This window comes from Chinchilla lanigera, unplaced genomic scaffold (genome assembly GCF_000276665.1).
Source record: "Chinchilla lanigera isolate Chin_1 unplaced genomic scaffold, ChiLan1.0 scaffold00051, whole genome shotgun sequence".
Taxonomy (NCBI): domain Eukaryota; kingdom Metazoa; phylum Chordata; class Mammalia; order Rodentia; family Chinchillidae; genus Chinchilla; species Chinchilla lanigera.
Genome location: NW_004955452.1, coordinates 10,784,637 through 10,802,478, shown reverse-complemented (window position 1 = coordinate 10,802,478; position 17,842 = coordinate 10,784,637). Strand labels below are relative to the sequence as shown.

General features: G+C 45.3%; 1 protein-coding gene across 4 annotated transcripts in view; it reads right to left on the bottom strand.

Moving 5' to 3' along the window:
• Zbtb8b (zinc finger and BTB domain containing 8B) overlaps positions 1-13,992 on the bottom strand; it is a 27,801-nt gene extending 13,809 nt beyond the window's left edge. Inside the window, exons 1-3 of one of the 4 annotated variants that reach the window (XM_005395071.2) lie at positions 13,126-13,190; positions 12,088-12,115; positions 4,413-5,441 (exon numbers count right to left, since the gene is read on the bottom strand). In XM_005395071.2, the coding sequence (XP_005395128.1) occupies positions 4,413-5,441; positions 12,088-12,103 (1,045 nt within the window). In that variant the 5' untranslated portion in view covers positions 12,104-12,115; positions 13,126-13,190. Of the gene's footprint in view, positions 1-4,412; positions 5,442-12,087; positions 12,116-13,125; positions 13,208-13,374 lie in introns of those variants that run through there. The other 3 variants (XM_005395072.2, XM_005395074.2, XR_001236052.1) reach the window with 3 other exon arrangements.
• Between the last annotated feature and the right edge of the window lie 3,850 nt (positions 13,993-17,842).

Genomic DNA, 17,842 nt, shown 5'->3' with positions numbered 1-17,842 from the left:
TGCACAGGGGGCCCACCCTCCGGGAGCCAGCAGGCAGGAAGCTAGCCAGCCAGAAGGCTGGCGCTCCCCACCCGCAGCTTCCTGCCTCACAACTTATTGATACTGCCCTTGTCAAGCTCACCAGTGACCTCTCCCGTAGACACAGCCAGTGAGCTCTCTGTCTGTCCACACACAGAACCAGATATGGTTCAGTTCTCCTTGACACACACTGTCCTCTCGGCATCATCTCTCTCTTCATGCTCTTCCTATCTTATTAGCTGCCTGTTCTTGGTTTTTTTGCTGTATCCTCCCTATCTCCCTGAACTCCCAGCGCTGGTGTTCCCAGGGACTTGGTCCTTAGATCACTTATCTTCTCCCGGGTCTCTAAGTTCATGGGATATATAGTTTTGAATTCCAGGGTTCCACTCAGGACTCCAAGTCCATGTCTCAGCTCTGACTCTCCCCAGAACTCCAAATTTCTCTACATAACTGCTTACCAAACAGTTCCACTTGGATGGCAATGGACAGCACGGACAGCACACATTTAAATCAGTTGCTCAGGTTGGAGACCTTAGGGTCAGCCTGGGCTTCTGTCTTCCTCAAGCTCCTCACACAGGTCAAACCTGCTTGGCTCAGTTTCTGAGAAACAGCGTAGTCCTTACCCAACTATACCTCAGCTCTCTGCTGCTACTGCACTGGCTCAGGGAACACAGACACCTCACCTGGGCCACTGCATCCCCTTGCAAGTGGCCCTCCAGCTCCTGAGCTCGTTCCCCCATACAGGATGCAGAGGGACCCTTTAGCTATCTATGTCACTTCAGATCACCCTTGCTGAGACCCCCTGGCAGCCTGTCATCTCAGAGTAACAGCAAAAGACCTTCCTGTGGCCTCCAGGCCCGACCTGCCAGTCCTCACTTAGCCTCTTGGACCTTATCCTCTCCACTTCTCAGGCCTGCAAGGCCCACGAAAGCCACTACAGCATCCCTGCTGATCACACGTACGACCATGCGCCTGGGCTTTGGCCCTCTGCTCTTCCCTCTGCTTCTCCCTCATCTCTGTGTTCTCCTCTGGGTATCCGTGCTTTGCACTTTCACTCCCTGGAGTTTCTGTTCAAAGGCAACTTGTTGAAATGCCTTCCCTTCTAGTACTAAATAAAATAGTCTCGCTTTAACTCTCAGCTTTTTGCAACTTTAGTTTTTCTTCCCCAAAACCTATCACCAGCTGACACACCTACTTATTTGCTGGCTATCTGTCTCCCTACACTAGAATGGCAGCTCCGGGAGGGCAAGGATTGTCTTTTGTTCACTGTGATTAGTATTGCCTGGCAGGTCGTAAATGCACAATAAACACCTGTTCAATGAATGAATGAATGAATGGACAAAGCAGAGTGATTTGATGTCAAAGGAGCCAGCCAATGGTGGAACGCTAGGTACAGTGACAGTAAATGATCCCATGACCAGGTTGAAAAGGAAGGGGTAGTGGTGAGAACAAATGGTACTCCCGGTCTCAGAAACCAGGCAAGGAAAGAACTTCAAAGAAAGAGCTCAGAGTCAACTCCTATGGGGCGCAAGTAAAACAACACTTGAACACCGCTCCCTGGCTCAGCCCTAGAAATGTGCAGCTGACCCCATGAGAGCAGTTTCAGTGGTAGAGGGAGGAAGCCAGACCGCAGTAGGCTCAGCAAAGAGCAGGAAATAAGACAGCAAGAAGAGGTGGGAGATGCTGGAGTTGGGGTGGAGTCTGGGGGAAGAGACAACGGGACAACCTTAGGTTTTGGCAGTGCCTGCTGACGTCATAGATGAGCGACGCTGATACCTAGTGACCGCAGCAGCTTTCTGACTGGTCTCCTTGCCCTGGTCTCCCATCCCTAGGACATCCTGTGCTGAGGCCAAATTAATCTTACTCGAACACAGATCCTGCCCATTCCCAGGCTCGGAAGCTACCCCACACTCCCATGTGCCTTACCTCAGCCTTCAGGTTTTCCGTGATCTGATTCCAGTCAAGTACTCCCTCCACTCTGCTTAGCCTGCCATGCCACGTTATGAAGTCGCCCTGGTCTCCCACCAGGAAGCCAGTTCTTCTGTATCTCTGTCTTTCAGCACCCAAAGGTGAGGAAGTGATTTCTAAACATGTCCCACCTCCTCTAAGACGCATCAGTTCTTTGAGGGCTGCATTCCTAACAGACTTACGTTGATGTCTTTGCAAAGAAAGTGCTCAAATATTGAAGCAAATAAATGAACAAACCCACAAATCAATCCTGCTGTGTGGGAAGGGCACTTGGCAGAAATTTACCCTGGAGCTGTGTGAATGAAATCAAAAGCTGGCCAGGGCCCAGGTGGCTGCCTTGTCACGGAGCCCTGCAGTTGGAAACCTGACTCTCCAAGTGTTCAGGACTGGACTTGAATGATGGTGGCACAAACCCAAATTACTATTCCTTGGCACTTCTGCTCACAGGCAGAGACGCTGAGAGCAGACTTGTTGCAATGAAACCCCGGAGCCACTTGTGCTGTCGTCGCAGTTCCCCCACTGAGTGAAATGAAGCCAGCCCAGGTTTCCAGATTAAACTGTGCCGCTCACTTGCCCGTTCTGCACACTCAGGAAATTCACTAAGCCCTTCCCAGCCTCAGTTTCTCCACGTGTCCACTGCCAAACGCATGGGGCACTGGAAGGGGCTAGTGGATGTGAAAGAGTGGTCACAGCCTGTAAATGCTGTTGGCACACGGAAAAAATTCAACACAGTATGTTCCCAGAAGTAGTTAGTGTCTTATTTTTTTCTGAGACAGGGTCTGGCTACATAGCTTAGGCTGGCCTTGAACTTGTGGCAATCCTCCTTTCTCAGCAGGAGTCCGACAGTCATTCTCTTAACTAGCAGCAATCAGTATCTTAATCAACAGCTGGTTAAACCAGAGTCTCTGAGGACCAGAAGCAGTATTTTCAAGTTTTTCAAGTCTAGTTTTAATCAGACATATGGTATATCTTTAAGACAAGAAAAAAAAAAAAAAGAAGTTAAAAAGTCTCAAAAAAAAGTCTCAAAAGCTATTTAGTACAAATAAAAGTAGCTGATTTCCTTTTATTTAAAAGGTTTTCACAGCTGGGCGTTGTGGTGCACATCTGTAATGCCAGCACTCGGGAGGCTGAGGCAGGAGGATCATTGCAAGTTTGAGACCAGCCTGGGCTACAAAGTGAGCTCAAGGCCAGCCAGAACTGCATAGTGAGACCCTATCTCAAAAAGACTAACTAACTAACTAAATAAATAAATAAATGGGTTTCACTATTCAATATTGAAGGTGAAACCAGAAATGTGATTTATTAATTGCTTGGCTTGAGGTTCTGGAGTCAATTTTCATCAGTAAGATGGCAGCCGAGTTGATTTCCGTCTCCCACCAGAAGCCCCAGAAGCACCTCCTCAATTAAGAAGACTTCACTATGTTAATTTCTCTTTCAGAATTGCTCCAGGGAACAACCAAGTTCTTTTAGCACACAATTCCTAGGGGCTAGAAGTGGAGCTCAGTGGTAGGGTAAGCGCTTAGCAACCCTGGTTTCAATCCCCAGTACCAAAACATTCACATCAGACACAAACATGTACATACAAGTCTACAAAAGGATAAGAAAATTGACTCCCATGAAGACAAACAATATAAATCTCCTTTGTAATAGAACATATTATCATATGTGAGAAAACACTTTGATAACCTTCTCTGCTGGTCCTCACAACAATTCCGGGAGAAAAGCAAAGCAGGGAAGATTATTCTCATTTTGAAGATAATAAAACGGGCTCAGAGAAGTTCAGTCATTTAACCAAGGTCCCACTGCTGGTTAGTGGAAGACAGGGACATCTTTCCATGTCTCCTGATTGCCCTCAGTATGTTCACACAGTTAGCCATCAGTATCCACAGACTCAACCAACCACAGATCAAAAATATTTGGAAAAAATTGTATGTACGGAGAATATGTATAGACTCTTTTTTCTTGTCATTAGTCCTTTGACAATATTATATAACAAATATTCACAGAGCATTTTCATCACAGTAGGTATTGTAAGCAATCTAGAGATGATTTAAAGGATATAGGATGATTTATGTAGGTTATGTGCAAATATTGTATCATTTTACGTAAGTTTGTGTATCCATAGATTTTCTTATTCAAGGGGAACCAATCCCTCGTGGATAACGAAGGAGGACCGTACTCTAGTGGTAGAGGTAAAACACAAAAATCATGAAGAAACAATGCCCTGTACACTGCAGAGGCTCCATGAGAACCTAGAGGCGGTGGTAGCCATGGCATCAATGATGGTGGCGGTGGCCGTGATCGTGGGGTTGATGTTGGTAGTGATAATGATATGGCAATGGCCACAATGATCATGATGAGGGAGGACACAGGCACAGACGGTACGTGCCGAAGGACCGGAGATGATGAGTGTTAATGGAGCTCACCTGAGTCCTCTCCATACCAGTCAGTCTGGACATCCACCACAGAGCTCACGGCTATCCCTGCACGTTCCGGTCTTCCCTCCAGACCTCGAGGAAGGTGGTGGACTGCATCATCTTTGCTCTGGACAGCACCACTGCGCAAGAGAGCCTCCAGGAACTGCTTCACGTGGTAGTTACTGTAAGCCAAGTCCACGGCCTGGCCGCCGGGCGGGCCCTCCTCCACGTGGGCCAGGCTCAGTGGGGCTGCAAACTGGGGCAGCTGCTCCCCGACCTCTGCCTCCACTTCTGTAGCATCCAGTTCCACCTTGGGCTCTACCCATTTGGGCAGAGTGGAGAGGTCGCTGTCAGCCGAGCCACGGCCATGGCTGTCTTTCACCACCAGTTCCAAGGGGTGGCAATCCCCACAGTCATCACAAGGGGACTCTCTTGTATAGTCCACACTCTCTTTTCCCTCAGCAGGGGAGGAGACCAAGCTCTTGGTACCACAGGAGGTCCCCTCCTTGCCAGAACTGGGGCTTCCGCTGTCAACCTGATGGGCTGCAGCTGCAGCTGCTGCTGCAGCCGCTGCCGCAGCTGCTGCCATCGCTGCGGCCATAGCAGCCTCCTTCTCCATCTTCCGGCAAATATCGAGGGAAGACCTGATATAGGTCTTGCAGAAATTCACCACGTCATTCATCTGCAGGTAGCTGGCAGCTGACATAACTTCAATGACGTTCTCCCCACACAAATCCAGCTTCCCAGAATAAAGGAAATCTAAAATGGTAGAGAAGGCATCAGAGGTGACAATGTCCAAGGAGGCGGTGCTGTGTCGCCCGCTGTCCTGGATGTAGTGAATGAGCAGGGCCCGGAAGTAGCCACTGTTAGCAAACAAAATGTTCCTGTGGGCCTTAAAGATGCGCCCTTCCACAATGATGCTGCAGTCGCAGAAGAAGTCCCTCTTCCGCTGTTCATTCAACTCCCCCAAGAGCTTGGCGCAGTAGGTGTGCGTCTCCATTTCTCCACCGGCTGCTGCTGCTCTACACTCCTGTATCCCTGGCAAGATTTTTGTTTAAGTTAACTCACAAATTTCAGCCTTACGAACACTACGTTCATTTCAAAACACAATTCTTTTTTCTTTTCTTTTTTTTTCCAAAAAGCAATTCTTCTAAAGCCACTGACGCAGTAGCGTCTTTATGATATGGGTTATTTCAGATCTCACAAAAATGAGCAGCTATCCAACTGCATTAATTGATGAAAAAAAAGAACAAAAAAATAACCATAGCTAACTGCAGGTGGGCATAGTCCTTAGGGCTTTATACAGATTTTAAGACTATTTGAAAAAAATAACCCTGTAAGTACTAATGCTGTCCCCATTTTTCCAAAAAGAAAATTGAAGATAGGAGATGACCTAGCTGTAATAGAGCCAGCACTCAAAAACTGGGTCTGTCTGCCTCTAGAGTCAATGCTCTGGTGCACTGTAGTCCACTTTCATCAAGACTCAAATTATAGAAAATGCCTAAATCCAAAGGTACACTTCAGTCTGTGTCCCACTGTGGACTTTGCAACTGGCAAACAGCCTTAGCTCCTACTTTTTATCACGACTCTGCGGAAACATCTGGTGGATACACTGCTCATTCTAATGATTCCAGTGTTCTTGTACACTTTTAGGATCATCTTTCCCCATGCATGGCCAATGTGCTTTCCACAGAGTTGGCCCCATTCCCAGGCTCCAAGTGCATCAGATGTAATACAGGCTACTATAATTGCTGTACCCCACTCTTTGACCACCAGTGATTGGCCCGGAGATGGCCATATGGCTTGGCTAGAGCCACAAAATGACAAAACATTCGCTGGCTTTTCAGAAAATGTGCACCCTCCTCAAAGGGGGCATACAGATGTGAGGGGCGCTGCTGCCTCGCCGCCCGGGGAACCAGCCTAACAAAGATGCCAGCCCAGTCAACTAAGGCAGCCTGGGGACGCCATCTGAGCCCCAGCTCAAATTGTGCTGGAAGCTAATTAAGTCCCTTTTTTGCATTAGCTGGTCTGAGTTGGGTTTTCTGTTATTTGCACTTGAAAGACTCCTAACTGACAGAACTCCACCACCTTTGGTTAACTCCTTCCTATTATTTCTCTCTGGGCCTCCTTTGCCAGTGGACTATACGCCCTTGGAAGGCATGAGCCACATCTTATTCAACACACTTATCCCTCAGCACCTGGCATAGTGTTTTAGATGAAGTATGTTTGCTAAGTTAAAAGCAACACTCCTTTTCTTTTGAGACAGGATTTAATTTAGTTACTTTTCTTGTTGCTGGGGCAAAATACTCAACACCTACAAGTTAAAAGGAGAAAAGATTTATTTCAGCTCAGAGTTTTTAGAGGTTTCAGTCCATAGTCAGCTGGCTCCAAGGCAGGGTGGTGTGGCGGAGGAGAGACAGTCCATGGTGTAGGAGACAGGAAGCAGCAAACCCGCCTTTCCTTTTTATCCCATCCACCTTATGAGTGGTGCCACCCACACCCAGGGTGGGGCTTCTGTCTTCAGTAAATCCATTCGGCCACACGCAGAGCTATGCTAATTCCAATCAGTGGACTAATTTAGTACCACACGCCTTTCATGCTGGTATCATACACCCTAGATCCAGCCAACTCCAAAAAGCCTCATGTATGAGCACATGAGGCTTTGGGGAGACATTTAGATACACGCCTTAACAGGATCTTACTAGGTTAGCCCAGGCTTGCCTTGAAATTCCAGTCCACCCACCTCAGCCTCCCCAGTGCTGAGATCACCTCTAGCTAGAATATCCCTTCCTTAACTGCTATGTAGAACAAGTACAAATCAAGTTTAAAATCTGCCTGGCAGTGAAACATGATGGTCTTCTTCCTCAAACTCTCCCCTTCATTTTCTCCCATCATACAAACCACATTAACCATTCACCTTTTTTTGTTTGTTTATTTGTTTGTTTGAGGTAGGGTCTCACTATGTAGTCCAGGCTGGCCTCAAACTTACAGTGGCAAGCCTCCTGCCTCAGCCTCCTGAGTGCTAGGATTACAGGGGTGTGCCACCATGCCCAGCGAACAACTCTTTTAAGCCACTCTTCCTTTCTACCAATGGAGCACACCAAAGTGTGCCTTGCCCAACCTAGAAATCCAGCACTCCTTTCTCTCCAAAAAGGCCGTTCCACTGCCAGAACAGTCCCAGACCTAAGCATTAATTGCACAAATTATACCCATTAAAGACCCTCCACAGCCTTAGGAAATGGCAATTTCCATATCCTTTATACCTATTTATAACAAGTGATAGAGTAAATTCAGAAACCAGAGAACCAATTAGGAAGGGATTAGAGAGGAGCCTCTGTAAGCAAATAAATCAACACATTAAAGAGTGAGAACTGATAGCTAGGAAAAAGTAAAAAAGTTAAAAAATAAAAGTAGTCCTAGGAATTTTTTCCAAACAACACCCTGAGGCCAGTTAAATGCTCCTTATTCAAAATGGCCTAAGGACATCGCTAAATTGGAGCCCAGGGCTAAAACTGGTGGGCCTAAGGCATCAAGAAGATTCCTATCTTTTAACATTCATTTTACACTCAAAGAAGTTGTGCCATAATTTTGACCAATGTTTTCATCCTAAGTAGTTAAAATGTAAATTTTGGTTTAAAAAGGAAGAAAACTGAAAATTTCTACTGGGCCCAAACAAATCAAACCTGAAAATTTTCACGGGGCTAAGATTTCACTTTCAACCTCACCTCTTTCAATTGATCCAACCCAGCACTTTCCTGATCTAACCTCACATTTTCAGCAGTCACTGCTACAGCCTTTGATGAGCAAAACATGGGGAAAACAAGATACAGAAAAATACTACATTTATTTTTAAATTAATTTTATTGGTGTACTTTTGATATACATAATGGTCACGTTCATCATTGGCAATTTGTACCTGTACATGGTATATCTTAATTCTTCTTTTTTTCTCCCATTCCTCTCCTTACTTACAAAAGCTTTGTTTCCATTTTTTTCCTTCTATTCTCTTTTCTCCCTTTTCCTTTCCTTCCCTTCCCTCTACCTCTTCCCTTGTTTCCCTTCCCATTTGAACATTTTCTTCCTACTTCCCAAATACTACACTTAAATACTACATTTTGAGCTGAGTGTAGTGGCGCCAGCCTGCAGTCCCAGCACCCAAGCAGCTGAGGTAGGAAGATCACTGTGAGTTCGAGGCCAGTCTGGGCTATGTAGCAAGAACCTGTCTCAAAAAACAAAACAAAAAATACTACATTTTCTTCCACCTCAGAACTGAAAGAAAACCTATCTAACTGGCAAAATCACATTTTTCAATGTGCTAACACCCAGTGTTGGTGAGGATATAATATAACAGAGAGAGCTTGGCAATATTTATCAAAACTTAAAGTGTAAGTTAGGTATACAGTGGTATGATAGTCCCAGCTAGTCAGGAGGCTGAGGTGGGAGGAGCGCTTAAACCTAGCAGTTCAAGGCCAGCCTAGTTCAAGCCCTGTCTCTAGGGAGGAAGAAAAAAAATTAAAATGCACCCAACTTTTGCAGCAGCAAGTTCATTGCTATAAATTTACCTTTTGGATTTATCCCCCAAAACATATCAAGTTAAAATGGGTGTGGTGGCATACAATAGCAATCCCAGCACGAAGGGAGTCTGAGTTAGGAGGGCTGAAAGTTTGAGCCCTGCCCAGGCAACTTAGGGAGACCCTGTCCCAAAACAAAAAATAAAAAGGATAGGGATGTAGCTCAGTGGTAGAGCACCCCTAGGTTCCATCCCCGGTACTGTAAAACAAAGCAAAAATCAAATTATTAGTTCAGAGACATATACTGTACCAGGTTTTTGTACTATCACAAAAATAGAAATGTAGCCGGGCATGGTGACACACACCTGTGATCCCAGCACTCAGGAGGCTAAGGCAAGAGGATTACGAGTTTGAAGCCAGCCTGGATTGCACAGGCAGACTGTTTCCAAAAAAAAAAAAAGTAGAAATAATTTGAATATTCATCAATAGGAGACAAATAAAATCCATGATGTTTCAATCACAAATCAGTAAGCAACTGTGAAAACTGTCTGAATCAAATTGAAGTCACATGTGTCAAACCCTGCAAATAAAGCCAGGAGGATATGAAAGAGGAAATTTCACGTTTATTCCTGATAACAAGAACTATCACCAAAAAGAAGACTGCCACAACCATAATCCTGCACAAAGTCACTGCAACCTTACACAAAATACTTCTGCAAGGACACCTGTCTATCTGGTGTTTAATCTTGGATTGATGCTATCCTTGTTATTTGATCCTTGTAGTCAAGGATTATTGTTTCAAAATATCTTTTTCTTTCTTTTTTTTTTTTTTTTGGTTTGTTTGAAACAGGGTCTTACTATGTAGTGTAGGCTGGCTCTGAACTGCTTATGTAGCCCAGGCTGGCCTCGAACTTGTGAGGCTACACTACCACACCCAGCTTCAAAATATTTTACAAAACAGTTCCTCACTTTGTCTCTAAAACTTTGGAGTGGTACGGTGGTGCATACCTTCAACCCCAGCATTCAGGAGGCTGAGGCAGGAGGATTGCTGGCCTACATAGTAAGTTCAAGGCCAGCCTGAACTACATAGTGAGACCCTGTCTCAAACCAAAACAAAGAACAGAACTAAAAACTTCCCTTTGAGTTGGAGTGTAACTCAATGGGGTTGTAAGGTACAACCTCCAGGGTGGCAAAAAGAAAAAATTTTTAAAACATAACAAAACTTCAGTCCAGGTTCAGTGGTGCATACTGGTAATCCCAGCACTTTGAGAGACTGCAGAAGAATGACAAGTTTGAGTCCCACCAAGGCAACTTAGGGAGACCTTATCTCAAAATAAAAAAAAGAAAAAGATGGGGATGTAGCTCAGTGGTAGAGCACCCCTAGGTTCTATCCCAAGTACCACAAAACAAAGCAAAAAGCAAATTATTAGTCCAGAGATACATTTTGTACCAGGTTTTTGTACTATCACAAAGGTGAAAAAAAGGGGGGCACTAGGGATGTAGCTCTGTGTGAAGGCCCAGGGTTCAATTTCAGTTCAGTGAAACAAACAAAGGAAACCTTTCCTTTGACTCAGTCTCTGGTTGCTCTTCAGCTTGACACAATCATGTAGAATTTAAAAAAAAAAAATGTAGAATTATCTATATTTATATGAAAAGATCACCAAGATATATTGACAAAAACAAGATCCAAAATAAAATGTACAGTATGATCCCATATATATATTTGCTGGTATACAGATGAGATTTTTTTTCTGGGAAGTTATACAAGAAAGTGTAATGGTTGATACACTGTGTCAACTTGTGAAGTTTAGAAGCTTAACCAAGTAACTCAGCAGTTCTGCATCCTGGGGTGTAGCGGACATGCCCTAGGGCGCCTGTTTGCTCCAGAATGTTGTAATGGCTCTTCTTTGTGTCAACCTGAGAAGTTTTAGAAGTTTAACTAAGTGACTCAGCAGGGGCTCAGGGTCCTCACTTTGTAAACATCCTAAGCCTGTGCAAGAGGAGGGCATAGAGATAGTGTGAGTGCTACACACACCCTAGGGCAGGTAGCCTGCATACAATATAAAAGAGGAAAAAAGGCTTGCTCTCCTCCCTATTTTGCTCTTGCTGCTTTTGCTGTCTTCTGTAGCCATGAACTGTTGCCCCTCTGCCATGTGACACCCTGCTTTGGAGCCAACTGACTATAGACTGAAACCTCCATAAACTGTGAGCTCAATAAACCTTTCCTTCCTTAATTTTGGGTGTTAGGTATTTTGTCTCAGCAACAAGAGAAAAGTAACTAAGACAGAAAGTTAGCAGCAGATACCTTGGAAAGAATGTGCCAAAGGAACTTCGCTTTTCATTTTAAACCTTCCTGTCTGGACACAGTAGTGTCGTTGTAGTCCCTGACATTTGGGAGGCTGAGGCAGGTGGGTTGCTTGAGCCCAGGAATTCAATACCAACCTAGACAACCTAGTGAGACAGTAATCTCAAAAACAAAACAAAACAAAACACGTTCCTATACAGTTGGAATGTTCTGCTATGTGCATGTATTGCTTTTATTCTTTTTCAATTAAGAAAAAAAGAAGAAAAGAGTGGACAAACAAGGTAGATAAATACATAAGTATGTACAACACTTTATTTTTATTTTATTTTTTTCAGTGATTGGGGTCAAATCTAAGGCTTCCTGTATCTGGCCAAGGTCTCTACCACTGAGTTACATCCCAAGCACTCTCCTTTTCTTGCAGTACTGGGGACTGGACCCAGGGCTCCAGGGTCTTCACACTGAGCTATACCCCCAGCCCTATTTAATTTTTTTTAAATTTTGAGACAGGGTCTCATTAAGCTGTCCAGGCTATGTTCATGTTGCAAATCTCCTGCCTCAGCCTCCCAGAGTACTAGAATTACAAGCATGTGCCACTATGCATGGCTCTGAGCTCTTTTTAATTTTTTATCTTGAGACACGGTCTCACTAAATTGCCCACGCTGACCGTTAGCCTAAAATCCTCCTTCTTCAGCTTCTCAGGTATCTGGGATTGCAGGCATGCACCATTGTAAATATTCTTGATTCTTTGTGGTCATGAAAACATTCCCTGACTTTGCAAAAATCTAGCCACATAGCTTCTTCAAAACTTGCCCCAATCCTGCCCTGGAATAGACTGAGGAAATTTTTATTTCTTATCAACCCCACTTACCTTTGGTGCTTGGCATCCCTGGGATATTCTGAGGATCACCACTTTTTCAGAAAAGCAGCTAAGGATAAACTGCTCTCGAAAGCACATTTCCCACACTCTGGAAGAGACCCTCTCAGCCTCCCACAGTTCTGACTCAATTTAACAGTTACTAGCTACAGGTGCAATGCCTGACACAAGGAAGAGGTAAGGAATAGAAAATTTTACGAGTACAGTTCCTATCTTCCCGGAGAAGGCAGACGCCCACACTACCACCTGCTACACAAACTCCCATACACCCTTGAGGCAACCTTAGCCATTCCACACAACTGTGTTTGATGGGGCGGCGGGAGCAGGGGCGGGTAAAAGGAGCCTTGAATCCCAGCCCACTTTCTGACAATGCTCAGCAACCTAAGCACTGAAAAAAAGAAAAACAAACAAACAAAAGTTCCCGGGTTGTTAACATTCACTGAGCACTGCTCCTTAAGAAGCACCGGGCAAACTATGAACATATTAATCTCACAATAACCCAGCGCAGTAGATATTGTATTACACCCCTTTTTTAGAAGAGGAAATTGAGGTTCAAAAATAAGGATAACGGGTCCACAGTTGGATTTGGAACCCAGATTCAGTTGATTCCAGAGCTGACATCTTTAGCCACAATGCTGACTGATCTCCCCAAAGCCTCCAAGACATCTGTGCGCGCCTTTCTCCCACGCGTGGAGAGGAGAGAAAGGACACGGGAGAAGAGTTTCCATTTGCACAGGTAGAATTTCGGATGTTATTTTACCCGCTAAACTGCTCGCGAAACCAACAGGGTTCTCTCTCGTTCGGAGCCAGCGGACCCGCACAGACACAGGTACCAGCAGCTGGTAGAGTCCTCGGCTGTCGAGGGTGCAGCCGCTAGGCCTTACCCACCCCGGCCTCCCGCGGACAAAGTGACCATGGCTGCAGAGGACGCTGCCCCAGCCTGGCCAAGCCCTCGCGCCCCAGCATCATTCACCATCGGAGAGAGCAGGCGCCCGACCCCAGCTGGACGACGGGGCGGGGGGGGGGGGGGACCTGCGCTCGAAGGGGGCAAAGGTCGCCGCGCGCGCCCCGCCCACACTGAAGGCAGAAGGGGGTCGGCCCGCCGAGCGCGGGATCTCACGGCTGGGGTCCCGGGAGTTGCCAGGGCCGGGTGGTCCAAAGGAAGCTGACGAAGAGAGGCATCCCTGTCGGCTACCCGTCTCCCGGGCCGGTCTTCCCTGGTACCCGAATCTTCCCCCAACCAGTGAATGTGACCGCGTGGACCCGCTTCTCCGCGCTCACCTTCCACCAGGTTCCAGTCGCGCCGCCGCGGAGCTGGGCGCCCCGACACGCCCCCCTTTCATTCACCTGGCGCCCCTCCCGTGAGAGGCGGGGCGGCTGGCCAATCGCGGCGGCCCTTGGGCTCTGGAAGGCGGGCCCTTCGACCAGCAGGTTTGTCAATGGCGCTGGCGCCCCTCCTGAGGATGCGCTTTGAAGGTTCCCGTGCTCTCGCGGTGATGGGAGTTGTGGTCTCAGCGCAGGCTTTTCGGGTGAAGATTCAGTGGACAAGACTACAAGTACCAAGATGGCAAAAGGAGCAAGGACCTGTGCTTGTAAAAAGCTGCATCTCGGTTTGGTCTCTTGAGTCTCACTTGAAAGATCTGCCAAGTGTTAGTGTCTTTGTCCAGAAAGCCGAATGTACCTGGTAGGCAGTAACGCAGCCTGCAGTGTAAGAGCTATGGTTTCTCAGCCAGCGCACATTGTACCCACCGGAGCTTTCGGCAGAAATCAGGAAATAAGTCAAATGATTTAATCTACTCAACAGGTTTTTGTTGCACACCCTCACTCCACCTTCACCGAGTAGTAGTTACAAGAGATAAAAGATACAACACTCTTCCCTTTCTAGGCTTTCAGGTTTACATAAACAGGCGACACAACTGAGTGTGGGCACGTTCTAGGGTCGCTGTGAACAGCATAAGGAGGGCTACAGCTCTCCGCGTAGGGGCCGGGCATATAGCTCAGTGGCACAAGCGCCTGTCTGGCAAGTACAAGGTCCTGAGTTCGATTCCTGGCACACAAAAAAAAAAAAACTGATGGGGGCGTAGTAGCTTGCGAGGGCTGTTGCAACACAATACCACCAACAGGGAGGTGTATACGGAAGATTATTGTCTCACAATTCTAGAGATCTAACGTCAAGGTTTTGGCAGGCTTGGTTCCTTCTGAGATCTGTGAGGAAAAAATCTGTTCCAGGTCTCTGTCTTTGCTTCATGTTTACACGGCATTTCCTTGTACAGTCTCAGCGTCCAAATGTCTCCTTTGTAAAGAACACCAGTCATGCTGGGTTAGGGTTCATATCTTAGCTAATTACATCTGCAGTGATCCTATTTCCAAACAAGGTCACATTCTGAAGTACAAGGGATGGGACTTCAACAAAGGACTGTTGGTGGGGACAATTCAAGCACAACAGAGGAGGTCAATATTTAAATACAGAACTAAAAAAAGGAAATAGGAAAGAATTAAAGCAGGCAACAACAAGAAGTGATTCAGGGGCTACTTTAGGTTGTAGGTAAGGGATGGCCTGTCTCAGCTGCGCTTTCAGTGAGACCCTAGTAAAGAGGCCTGAGCCGTGTTCACATGAGACAGAAGAACGTTCCAGGCAGGAAAAGAGCTAGTGCAAAAGCTCTAAAACAAATTGGAACCCTCACTGAGGTGAGGGGGTGAGCTTTGTGGGCATGCAACTGTACAGCCTCACAAGGTCCCAGATCGGAAAGGAAGGGCCTGCAGTTGGTTAAACGCTGTGCTATTTAAGCTATGACCCTATAATCACACCCTATAAGCTTGGAGTAATAGGAGTTCTTTCTCCTTTCTTTCTTTCTTTCTTTCTTTCTTTCTTTCTTTCTTTCTTTCTTTCTTTCTTTCTTTTTTCTTTCTCTTTCTTGCTTTCTTTCTTTTCTCTCTTTCTCTCTGTCTTTCTTTCTCTCTTTCTTTCTTTCTTTCTTTCTTTCTTTCTTTCTTTCTTTCTTTCTTTCTTCCTTTCCTTTTGTGGTACCAGGAGTGAAACTCACAACCTCACACTTGTCAGGCAAGCGCTGTGTTGCTGAGCTACATCCCTGGCCCAAACACTGTGCTGTTGACCTCATGCAATTCTTAATCATTTTTTTGAAAAGGAGCCCTGCATTTCCATTTTGCACCAGACCCTATACATTACGTAGGCAAGCCAGGTAATAGGAAATGTAATGGGATAGAGTGGCAGAGACCAGTTACATAAAGGCTTTAGGCCAAGGGAAGGAGTGTAGAATTTTTTCATAAGTACATCAGGACAAGAGGGAGCGATTGTTATGATCCCACGGAAAGAGGCTATTATCCAGCATTAGGGTGGATGGTATAAAAATGGAGAATCTGGTTTAGGGTGTACATTTGAAAGCATGTTGACAAGCCGGATGTGACGGCGCACACCTGTAATCACAGGAGGGTAAGGCTGGAGGATTGCTGTGAGTTCAAGAGCAGTCTGAGCACCATAATGACTTCAAGACCACTACACAGTGAGACCCTATCTCAAAAAAACCAAAAAATAAAATGAAACGTCAAAAAAATTTGCAGAGGTGTGGGGTATGGCTCAGTAGTAGAGTATGAGTTTAGCATGTATGAGGCTGTAGGTTCAACCCGCTATACCAAAATAAACAAACAACTAAAGGTATAGTCTAAAGATAATTTTAGGTGGGAAAATGTCATGTAAAGACCATCATATAGCCATCAAAGAAAAAACAGTTTACTGATCTCTTGCCAAGCCAAATACCAAGTAAGGGACAGCAGCAGTTACATCTGTCCTCTCAGTGTGTCTACGGCTGCCCAGTTCCTAAAGCCGAACTCAGGTCCCAAGGACTTGTGAACATCAGGGCAGCAGAGGAGTCATCAGAAGCAAAGAACATCAAGCTGCTCCAGGCTTGACATTTTGTGACGTCTAACCTGAGAACTCGTGTTATCGATGCCTTCACCTTAATGACCACTGTAAGTGGAACTCACCCTGCCTTCTTAATTCTTCATCTCCTGTCTCCAGGTTCTAAATTTCTCCTGTATCCAGGATCTAAATTTCAGCTACCAAGTTTGATGGCTATGGTGCACGTGTCCTGTGTTGGATATCTGAAAAACGTTCCAGACTACTAAAGTAAAGGGTCATTTAAGGTGACCTGAATAAGGCATGCCCACAGCAACCAGGCATAAGGGATATGTGAGGGTCTTATGATCACTCAATCTCCTTTGATCTGTTATGAGACTTACCTTCTCCACCTGGACTAATAAAACCTTTAGTGTAGAAATTCTGAGGCTCAGTACACCTTTCAAGGTTCAGTTATAGTAACCCAAAACCACGCTGGTAGTTTAAACAGAAAAACATTCATGCAAGGAATGATGATACACATCAGGAAGCCTAGAAAAGCTGACCCTGCAGGAATGACTCCAAACTGCCCCACCAGCGTAGTGTCATCTCTGCTGCAATCATGGGGCTGAGAAATCGGGAAAACCTTACTATACCTATCGAATCCAACAACATAATGCTGTGGGTGTGATCCAGAGATCAGGAAATCACCATCACCATTCTTGCTGACCTTGAGAGAGCCAACTCTGTGAGGCTAGTGACAAGACTCTGGAACTCTGCTGCAGAAACTCCTCACACTTCTCACTTCTACCTTCTAAAGCTTGGCCAAGGCTTTTCTAGTTTCTGCAGCACAGGGAGGAATCTAGAAAGGAGATGAGAGTGGATATTGATTGTTGGTATACAATATCCAGCACACTAGCCACTCAAGTGGCACAGCGCTGTGACACTGAATGTAAAAACTGAGGGCTCCAAAGCAGAGTACAGGATTTAAAATGCTCAAAGGATGATTTCCCGGAAGACAATCAATCCTACCTTCCTAAGAGAATGAGAAACCATTGCAACAGTCATCATTTGTTTCCCTTGCCTGTTTCTTAATCATTTTGATTAAAAATATAAAGAGGCTAGATGGGCATGGTGGCACATGTCTGTAATCCCAGCACTCAGGAGGCTGAGGCAGGAGGATCATTGTCAGTTTGAGACCTGCTTGGGCTACAAAGTGAGCTCAAGTCCAGCAAGACCCTGTCTCAAAAAGACAAAAAAAAAAAAAAAAAGGCTGGAAAGAGTATATTTTAGTAGTAAAGCATTTGCCTAGTATGTGCAAGACTCTGATTCATCACAAAAAACTAAATTAAAATTTAAAAAGTTGACCTCCTTCTGGAGTGTGAAAAAAATACATTCATAAAAAGCTCTCATGATTAGGGACAAACTGTGAATAACCATGAAGTAGATTTTACTCCATAAGAAAGAAAAACAACCCTACTATAAAGTATAAATCTGAGTCATTTGTAGGGAAATGGCTACACCTTGAGACGATAATGTTAAGTGAAATCAGTCTCACATACAGCTTAAATACCACAGTTTCTCATATGAGAAACCCAAAGTATAAATAAATTAAAGAGCAAAATAAAAGACAAATAACAGGAAACAGAGAGATAGGTCTTTTGTAAATGGGAAGGGGACCAAGAAACGGAAGGAGGGGAGAGAGGGAGGAAGGGAAACGTACATGAAAAGAATTAAGAATCAAGGTGTGATATATCCAAGTACCAACTCCTCATGATGAATGCAGTCGTTATGTACTCCAAACATGTACTAATAAAAATTTAAAAAGAAAAAGTCACCTACCCCCTAATAACAGGATGTGTTCTGGCCTAATGATGTCCTGTGGAACACATGCTC